The 10,896-nt window shown below is 25.6% G+C and overlaps 1 protein-coding gene across 1 annotated transcript; it reads left to right on the forward strand.

Moving 5' to 3' along the window:
• Nucleotides 1-3,987: 3,987 nt before the first annotated feature.
• LOC101493824 (beta-glucosidase 13-like) lies at nt 3,988-10,311 on the forward strand. The gene is made up of 15 exons (XM_004516033.2): nt 3,988-4,087; nt 4,502-4,551; nt 4,658-4,783; nt 5,793-5,862; nt 6,208-6,266; nt 6,522-6,597; nt 7,223-7,300; nt 7,410-7,497; nt 7,633-7,873; nt 8,102-8,217; nt 8,367-8,581; nt 8,877-8,911; nt 9,011-9,113; nt 9,229-9,322; nt 10,119-10,311. The coding sequence occupies exons 1-15, from the start codon at nt 3,988-3,990 to the stop codon at nt 10,297-10,299; spliced, it is 1,632 nt and encodes a 543-aa protein (XP_004516090.1). The 3' UTR covers nt 10,300-10,311.
• The last annotated feature ends 585 nt before the right edge of the window (nt 10,312-10,896 follow it).

Genomic DNA, 10,896 nt, shown 5'->3' on the forward strand with positions numbered 1-10,896 from the left:
TCTAACTCCCACCCAACCTTGGGTTACTAGTTTTGAAGAAAAGAAAGCGACGAAAATGAAAATTGAGGAGAAGGGAGAAATGGGTCACGGCTTTGAGGAAGAAGATGGAAAAGTTCAATTTTCCTTCCTTTGTTTTTCTTTCCTTTGTTTTTCCTTTTTTGCTTTTTCCTTCCTTCCTTTTCTACTATTTTCTTTTCCTTTTCCTTCCTTCCAGTTTTCCTTTCTTTTTCCCTCCAAACAAACATATACAACATAAATATATATATATATATATATATATATATTACTTACTTTTAACAAATAACTCCAAAATATTATTAACTTTGGCTAAAAAGCCTCCGAGCCAAAATCCAAAATACACAAAAACGCATAAAGCACACTTTAAAATTACGGGTCTTACACCCTCATAAAATGACAATGTTGTGATTTTGTGAGGGCTTAGACAACCACAAAATCTAGCTAAAATTTAATTTTTTGTGAGGACTTTTTCAGTCACAAATAAAGACCAATTTGAAATTTTGTATTTGTGAGAGATTTTTCGGTCACTAATTTGTGAGAGTTTTTTTCAGGTATAAAATATTTATAAAATTGACCACAAATAAGGGAATTTCTTGTAGTGTACGTATAATTATTCTATAACATCAATAATTAACTACATCTAATGTCCTTTCCAAGACAAATTGACTCAGTTGTGATCCAGAACTTTGGAACTATCCAACAATAACAATCTAATTAAGTATTTTACATAACTTTTCTAACATGTAGCTTTATTACATTAAACATCAACTATAATTGCAGAACACATTGATATTTATATCAACATATATTTATATACCATAAATAATCTTATTATTCCTAAGTCTCTAAAATTTTGATCACCCGACAGAACTTACCATATGTCAAGGCTGCCGAGATCACTTGTTAAGATTGGTAATTATTAATACCTACAGGTGGCGTCCCACATGCCATGACTTACTAACAATATTGTCTAGCGTTATATTACTATTAAGTAAGGATTCCCTTATATTCATAATTACATCGTTCATACCAATATAGTGGGTAAGTACTTGATGTGTAACCATATATAGATATTCATTTTTCTTATTCAATTTCATACATGAGGAGTATGTAGTAAATATCATTATCTTACTTTGGTGGAATTTGCAAGGGCTTTTAAAATTTCATTTGTCACTAATAATGCATCTTTAATGAAGTAATAATGGTTATAGTATCGAGCTTTGGAACATTTTAATATATTTTTAAAATATCCTTTTAACATATCATAATATAAGATTGTCAAAGCTTGAATACAACATGAAAACTTCATTTTTAAATGAATTAAAAAGGGCCTTAAGAAGCGCCTGAAACTTGCTAGTCCTGGCCTAATGATACATTAACTTTGACAATTTTATCAAAATGTCGATAAAATTGTCAAGCGATGTGGAATTTAAGTGAATGACCATTCTTTAGAAAACTTATAATATCTAGTTTATAAATATGATTTTTATAATACAAGATAGGTATTCAAATAATTCGATTTTATGAAAAGAAGATGTGAATGTACAAAAATAGGATAACAAATATTATCTAACTTGTAACCCTGAATTTCTCCTACTACATATAATTAGTGGAAATCAACTATTTCAGTGCCTAATTTAAAGTTTTTTTTTTTTTTTTTTTTTAAATTTCTAATGGTTTAAGAATCATTGTTGTACAATATTTGGTGAATGTTATGAGCATTATACTGTCTCGGTGTTATACGGGTTTAAAGAATTACAATTCCCCCTTATCAATTTCACCCAAATCAATTATGTGTCCTTGTAGACAAAATCCACTCATACTAGAATTATAACTCAAACATTTTATTCCTATAATCTACATCAAAATTAAACAAGAAAATTTATAGTGTAACATACTACAATGATAGCAAGTTAAATATATATATTGGAGAACCGAGTTGAGTTTTTGATAAGGACCTCAAGAGCATGAAGATGATCCATATTTTAATAAATTAGGATGAACTTTATTTATTTTAATTTGTTTTGTATTAATTCTTAGTTTGCTTTCATTTGGAATTGTAATAGTTTTATTATTGATTTAGTTTATGTTATTTGTAAGTGAAGATACTTTACTTTCTTACATTAAGTTTATTTTAGAAAAAATAAGATGTAAGTTCAATATGGGCTTAGAAAATGGTGTCAATTATGATCCATTTAGATTTAGAGATAGACTTAGTATAAATAAGCATTTGTAACCTCATTGGAGGCAGATTTTTAATATTATTTTTGTGAGGCTTTGCTCTCTAGAGTTCTTGAAAGAATTCACTTTGAACTTATCAAGGTTGTTAGTCTTTGTGGTGTTCTTTTTGACTTATCAATCCCTAGATTGTGGCGTCATTTTGTTCTTGATTCGTTTGCTGAATAATAATTTTGAGTTTCCTTTACATCAAATCCTAATACTCAAATTCTATCAATTTTTGTGTTCAGTAACCTACGATCATATCTCGAGTTCTACATACTTGTTTTCGGTGATTCAACAGCCTAACTTGCGTTTCGGAACGTCATCTTTCACCTCGTTTTGGAATCGTCCAAATCGGAGTTTCGTAGCTCTGCTTATTGCGTTCCCCAACAATACGCAATTTTGACTCAAATTTGTAAGTTTCCAACCTAAAACGATCCTTAAAGTGAATCATGACAAATAGGATCATATCAGTTCTCTGCATAGTTTTTTGGATCGAAGGATTATATGGATTATAGTTTGTTATATGTGTCAATAGCACTCTTAGTTGAATAAAAGAATGAGCTTAGATTTCTTATTAATTTAATTTGTTTTTATTATTATATATTACAAGCCCATAAAAAAATTTGCTGTTTATTAAATAACCTCAAATTTGAACCAAATTTTGTATAAAAAGAATTGAATTGAAAATTAATGCAGTTTAAACCACAATAATATTCATAAGTTTGTATAGTAAAAAACGATACTTAAAATAGTTGAAACCATTATTATTTTAAACAAAAAAGAACTATTATTTTTAACAATGTTTAAAATTGTGGTTGTTACAACGACTATCAATGGACTGTCATTTTATACTTAGCAACAGTTAAATATATGTCATTTCAGGCGATGTCGTCTTTATTTACTGTCACAGTTAAAACCGTTATAATATGTTAAATTTATCGACTACAATTCTTCTTTTTTTAATCGTTGTAATTTTAGTGAAAATATGATTTTGGATGTAGACGGTTTGAAAGTGTTATTTTGAAGAATTAGTTGAGATTAAGCGTTTTGTTCTTTGAAAAGTTTAAGCGTGCTAATTGGTTTTGATTATTACTATTATTGAAACATTATCGTTGTTTGAAATATCTAACTAATTAATTCATTTATAAATTTTCTATTTCACTCTATATTCATTCTAGATCATTTAAAATATGAATCTAACAATATTCTTGACTTTATTCATTATGTTTCAACTCATTTAACTATACATTAAGTACTATTATTAATAAGAGTATTTTAATAAATAAAATTTATTTTATTATTACAATCAATAACTAATTAATCATTTTCCTTAGGCGCTTATAATGAGAATGAGACAAATAGAATATTTGCTATGCTAAGTCAAAAAAAAAAAAAAAAATTCGCTTAGCTAAAAAAGTTATATTTATGTATTTTCAACGTGACATGGCCCTAACAACATTATTTTTTATTAAAAAAACAACTAACAACATTATTAATTAATCAGTTGAAAAGTCTATATATAGAGAGATTTGTGTCGTCCAAAGTCAAAGAAGTCTTAAAATAATACAATCATAGATTTTTGCTGGAATATTTTGCTTTGTTATTTAAAAATAGAATAGTATAAGTCACCTTATTGGTTGTCATAAGCATAGGAAGCTAGGCTTGGTTTTAACTTCTCCACTATATATACAGTATAATAATTGTGTTCTTTTTTATATCTATCAAATTTCAAAATTCTCTTTTTGAATGCAGAAAATGGAGACTCTATCATCTTTGAGAATTTTTAAAACTATTCTCATAATACTGTCGCTTGTATTGCTTTTCAATATTCCCACTCAGGCACAAGGTTTGAGCATTTGCTTTTAGATTTTTCGAACAATCTATCAATAGTGGTGTGTCTATTATGGATCTCTCAAAAATGATTTATAGTACTATAAAAAATGAATTTTAAAATTTACTAAAAATAGCAAGTTTTTGTTTGGATTAACTTATTTATTTCAATTAACAATTTATCTTTTATGTTCCTTTTGTGCCTAAAACCATGATTCAACAATAAATTTTGTAATAAATTTATTAAAATATTTGTATATAGATCAAATTGAAACAAAATAACAAAATGATATTTCAATTGAAACAATTCTTACAAAGCCAAAATGACAACAATTTTTATAGCATGTAAAGTGTGGTCTTCAATTTTCAGCATGCCTTTATAATAAACATTCATCATTAAGTTGGTTGAATAATAATGTTACTATTATAGGTCTACTTTACAAGCTAAGACCCATTCAACATGACTTAGCTGCTTCAAAGGTACTCAGATTAAGTTTTTGCCATATTCACACAATATTATTGAGTCATTATTCATTACCTCATTATATATTATAAATTAATCAACATCAAATTTTCAAATATATAGATTGGGGAACCAGCTACAACTAAACCGTACGACTATATATTGAAATTTCTAAGTTCTTCAAGTTTTCCAAGTCGGGCATCGTTTCCATCTGATTTTTTGTTTGGTACCGGATCTTCTGCCCTTCAGGTATATGGTGAAAAAGAATTACCTTTGTCTTTAAATATAAAACACTATTGAAAAATTTATTTGTCTCTTTTTATTATAAAACTCTTTTTAAATTTTCAACTACATTATTTATTTCTTTATTAATTTACATCTTGTATTCAACCAACAAGAAATATTACAATGAAAACATTATTTAGTTTTTAAATAAAATAAAAACATTAACTAATAATTATCTCTCGTGAAGGATAAAATTGTAAAAAAAATATTACTTGTTAATAAACTTTAGGGTAAAATAAGTTATTTGCCCCTATTTATATATCATATTTTATTTTTTTTTTAGTCCCTTTAAAAAATTTCTTCAAACAATAGTCCCTTAAATATTTTCTATCAACAATTTTAATTTCAGCTTTTAAGTCAACCTATGTGTATCATTTTCCATTTGAAGAAAAGTTTTAGTTATTTGCCCCTTGTTTGAAGAAAAATTTAGAGGACTAAAAATAAAATATGTCATATTTATAGGGACAAAAAAATTAACTCTAAATTTACTACTTCCTCTGTCTCATTTTCCATTTTACGATACCAATATAACATTATTTACTTTTTTCCACTAACATAACCTTATTTATTGTATTTTATAGGGACCAAAAATTTAACCCTAAATTTACTACTTCCTTTGTCTCATTTTCCATTTTACAATATCAATATATCATTATTTACTTTTTTTCATTAACGTACTCTTATTTATTGTATTTTAACTCATGAAACTTCTCAACTAATAACAATTAATAAATATATTTAAGTAAATAAAACTGATTTTATCAATAAAATCTACAAAATTAATCATTTTTTTTAAGGAATACACAAAACTCAAATCAGACAATTAAAATGAGACGAAAAAAATAATACTATCAAATTTCTTAATTATTGGAATTTGATTAATGGATATTCATATTTTGGGACAAAGGTAATATTTAATTAACTTAAAATTATATAAATTAATTTATTACTAACAAGTTTTTGGTAACTTTAGATTGAAGGGGCAGGTCATGAAGGAGGAAGAGGACTTGGTATATGGGATGATATAGTTAATCAACACAAAGGTTTGAGACATACACTTACAATGATTAAATTGGAGAAGAAATTTATAGATGTAGTGACAAAATAATAAATTCATTTTATTTAAAGGCAAATACATTTTATTAAATTATAAGCATCCAAGCACTAGGAGTGCAAAAGGTGACCATGTACTTAACCCAAAAGTATAACACCAAAATACATGGTGGTTAATTTAATTTTTCAATTTTTCTACCCATTTTAGAATATGTAGTATTATCATTTAGTTTTTTTTCTTTCTTTTATATATATATATAGAAATATCATTTTTTAGATATCATTAGCATTTGCATAAATCCCAATAATTAATTTTTTGTTTTCTTCATGAGTAGATGTGTATGGAGATGTTGATAAGTTTCCTAAAAAGATTGAACATTACAAGCGATATAAGGTGAGTTCAATTAACTATAGATGTTGATATGTTTTCTTTTTTATACAATTAAAGTCTAATACATTTTTTATTGGAAAATATTATTATCATTAGTTTTTTATGGAATAACCAGTCCATTGATCTTCTTCGATAATTCTCATTGGATATTGGATGAAACAGATTGACAATAGTAATAATAAGGAAATATACACATAAGATATTGTGTTTAATGTTTTTAAAATTATTTTATTTGTTATAATTTGTATGGTCTTGTAGGAGGATGTACAACTTTTGAAGAGACTTGGAGTAAATTCTTATAGAATGTCTATTTCTTGGAGTAGAGTGATGCCAAGTAAACTTTTTACTTATTATTGTTGATTCCTTTCCTACATTCTTTGTAGAATTTCTCTCTAATTTGGGGAAGAATAAAAGCCAATTTTTCCGCGATATTTTTGTCAAATCATCATAAACAAACGATCCATAAGACAAATCAAACAAAGTTAAACAAAATGTTTAACATATATAATAGAATGAATATCTAATATTTACTATTCAAGGAACTAAAATGAAACACAAAAATTAATAAAGGAGTAGTGAAGCCTAAAAATAAGTTAAGAGACTAAAAATATAATTTATATATCCATTTTAATATATAATATTTTATATATTTAATTCAGTTTCATGGATATGCAAAGACAATTAAAAAGTTTACCCAAAGAGTACATCCATCATATATATTTTTCAATGTTGATGTTTGCTTTATAAAATATTATGATGAGGTGGCACATATAATAGCTAACATTGTCGGCAAATATTCACTATACTTTTTTTTCTTTTCTACAACGTATTCATTAAACTCTATTTCATATGCACAAAAAATTATGTTATGGTATATTTCTTTTCTGAATATTTATTAATACTAGTACTATTATATTTATATTTATATTTATTTTCATTTTCTATGACCAATTATATAGATGGGACTTTGGAAGGAGGTATAAACAAAGAAGGTATCAACTTCTACAATAATTTGATCAATGAGTTACTTGAAAATGGTATGATTTGAGACATCCAATATTCTTATAGTTGGGTTTAATGAAATTATTTTTAAAATACTACAACAACGTTTAGTTTTTTCTTTACATGGTCAAATGATATGTCCAGGTATTGAACCTTTTGTGACTATCCTTCACTTTGATTATCCATTGGCTCTTAAACAAAAGTTTGGTGGCTTCTTAAATCACTCAATTGTGTAAGCTTATTAATATCATTTCATCTAGCTATTTTATATTTAATAAATTAATTCAACCTTAATGTTAATGTATACAAAATATTACGGAATTTCACAATGCATATTTATATTATTTATGTTAAAATTAAATTCCAGAAAACATTACAAAGATTATAGTGAGCTCCTATTCAAAACATATGGAGATCGAGTGAAATATTGGACAACTATCAATGAGGTTGAAGTCACATCTATATTTCAATACATGTTAAACATCGATAATATCTCTACCGACGAGGAATGTAAAACTACTAGAAAATGTACACTATCATACACTTTACTTCATAATTTCCTCCTTGCCCATGCTTCGACATCAAAGTTATACAGAACAAAATTTCAGGTAAGACACATTCTTATATTGCATTACATATACGCCATCAACAATAGCTCAAAATATATGTGGATTAATGGTCAAGATTATAACAACGATGTGAATGAAGAGAATCTCAATCTCTAATAATAATAATAATAATAATAATAATAATAATAATAATAATAATAATAATAATAAAGAGACATTTAAAAAGCAATCAAAATGTTTTTACTTTTCATTGATTATTTGATATAGGCAATACAAGGGGGAGAAATTGGACTTGTTCTTTCTTCAGGATGTTATGTTCCCTATAGTTCTAAACTAGAGGATGTGGCTGCTACTCAAAGACTGATGGATTTCTATTGGGGATGGTCAGTGCATTTTACTTACCCTATAAACCACACACCTTTTGTATTTTATTAATAGTTTAATATTTTACTTTTTTTAATTTTTTATCGTTTTTTAATGGTCAATAGATATACATATCAATCTTTTTTGTACATTTTATTTCAATATACAGGATTTTAGATCCAGTGTTTCATGGAAATTACCCAAAAATAATGAGAAAGCTAGTGGGAAATAGACTACCCAAATTCACTAAAAAGGAGAAAAAAATGTTAAAAGGAAGCACAAATTTTATTGGCATCAATTATTATACCTCTCACTTTGCTATATATGAACCAAATAGAACCAAATCTATTGGTGACAGTTATGATGCTTTGGCTCGGTCGGAAGGTATGTTTTTGCTCAAACTGAGTTGTATATTTAATAATAATAATTATAATAATAATAATAATAATAATAATAATAATAATAATAATAATAATAATAATAATAATAATAATAATAATAATAATAATAATAATAATAATAAAAATAATAAAATGTAAACAAATACTTAACTATTATAAAATGATCACTGAAATTGATAACACCGACTATAATAATTGAACTGAACTTATTTAACATGCAAGAAAAGTTACTATTATTAATTTATTACTAATTCTTGGTTATTATTTTATAATTGTAGTTTTTAACGAAGAAGGAAAACCCCTTGGTTACAAGGTGAGAAAATAATTATAGTAATTTAAAAGAATGACATTTGTTAGGGGAATAATGTAATTAATATAATTTTATTTTTTATTTGTTGTTGATAATTTATAGGATCAATACGCTTGGAACTATGTTTATCCAGAAGGATTATATAATATGTTACTCTATATTAAGGACAAGTACAAAAATCCCAAAGTGTACATCACTGAAAATGGTTGGTATTACTTTTGATCACACTTACATCAATATAACTATTATAACTATTATGTATAATTCATGCCACAAAAGGGATTAATCAACTTATTTATTTTTATAATATGTTTACTTAGGTGTTGCTTCTACCAAAATCCCAAATCCATTGAAGGACGAGCACCGAATTGCTTATATTGCCGCACATATAAACGCTACAAAAGCCGCAATTGAGTAAGTTATTTTTCTCATTCGTATAATTTCATAGGTAATAAATAAATATTATATGACATAATTGATAATTTATAGAATTGAATTTATTCCTTTCACCTATTAAATATGCATGTACATTTTATTTTTGTGTGATTTAATGTTATTTTCTAAAATCTATTTCTTTTGTATGGTGTTTGTCTATCACAAACATGTATAATATTTTTACTCAACTTAATGGAGAGTTAATACAAAATTCAATACAAAGTTTAAAACAAATTAAGCATGCTATATATATTTTATTATATGAATTGGTCAAAGTACATTTTGAAAAGAAAATAACAAAATTATAACAAGTTGGAATAAAATAGAGTTTATTGATTATGTATATTGATAGTATAAAATTATTTTATAATAAAATTATTTCATATTATCATTCAATCATTTCACTATAAATATAGTTGTTGAGTTAGTCTTTATAACATCATAATGAAATATAATTGAAGGGTGTAAATTTTTTTAAATTGTTAGAGCATATGTTTTGAAGTCTTTCTAATAACTAGTTTTTTTACTCAAACGGGTATTACGTATTTTGAATGAGTTGTGATATTTAAATATCTATTATTATTGGTTTGTAATATATCTTATATGATCAAAAGGCGACAAATTTTAAAGTGATGACACATATAAACATTACCATGAAAGGTACTTGGATGTGAAATCGTGCTTCACTTTTTGATGAAAAACAATGTGCTTTTATAACTTGTTTTCAAAAGAAACTAATTTTTTTTTTATTGTTTTTATATGTTTACATTGATAGCGATGGCGCAAACGTTCGCGGTTATTTTGCATGGGCAGCATTTGATACATTTGAATTTCAAGCAGGCTATTCTGGAAATTGGGGACTTTATCATGTTGATTTTAATGATAATCTCAAGCGTATACCAACTGACGCAGCTAAATGGTATAGAAAATATTTGACACATGATTTGAGAGACTAAACATTATTTGGATTGGACACAACTTATAAACATAAGAACATCAATAAAAATGGAGAAGTAGGAAAGGAATTCCACTTGAAATTTGATTGTTTACTATATGGTTTTTAGTCCTTTCTTTAATCGAAATTTTTAAAAGGATTCACCTTTGTAATTTGAATTTATACTACTTTTGATATTCATGTGATGTAGGGTATATATTTACTCATCTAAGTTCATATTAGATATAGATATTTCAGATTAAGTAAATAAAATTACTTTAAGAAAATATATAACATAGAGTATATTTATTGTTTTGAACCATAATATTATTGACCATAGAAAATTGTAAGAATATACAAGTGAAATAAAATTTATATTATAGTAACACAACAACCGTTCGTTAAAACAAGAATATTAACAAACTATTTTCACCAATAAAACGTTATGGATATTATAATATTTTAATTATCATTGTAATTTTACTATTATTTTACAAAATTAATTTTCAATATTATGATTACTACATTATCCAACAAAATAGTAAATAAATAAATAAATCACTCTCCATTATTTTATTTGACTTAATTTCAATATCAATCCCGTTAAAACAATCTACTC

Source organism: Cicer arietinum, chromosome 3 (assembly GCF_000331145.2).
Source record: "Cicer arietinum cultivar CDC Frontier isolate Library 1 chromosome 3, Cicar.CDCFrontier_v2.0, whole genome shotgun sequence".
Classification (NCBI taxonomy): domain Eukaryota; kingdom Viridiplantae; phylum Streptophyta; class Magnoliopsida; order Fabales; family Fabaceae; genus Cicer; species Cicer arietinum.

What these genes read in the sequence shown, in the direction of transcription:
- LOC101493824 (XM_004516033.2), top strand. Translation starts at nt 3,988, where the DNA reads ATGCAGAAAATGGAGACTCTATCATCTTTGAGAATTTTTAAAACTATT. An exon ending in TTGGAGTAGAGTGATGCCAA is followed by an intron (nt 6,598 to 7,222) that starts GTAAACTTTTTA and finishes CCAATTATATAG; the next exon opens with ATGGGACTTTGGAAGGAGGT. An exon ending in TGCTTTGGCTCGGTCGGAAG is followed by an intron (nt 8,582 to 8,876) that starts GTATGTTTTTGC and finishes TTATAATTGTAG; the next exon opens with TTTTTAACGAAGAAGGAAAA.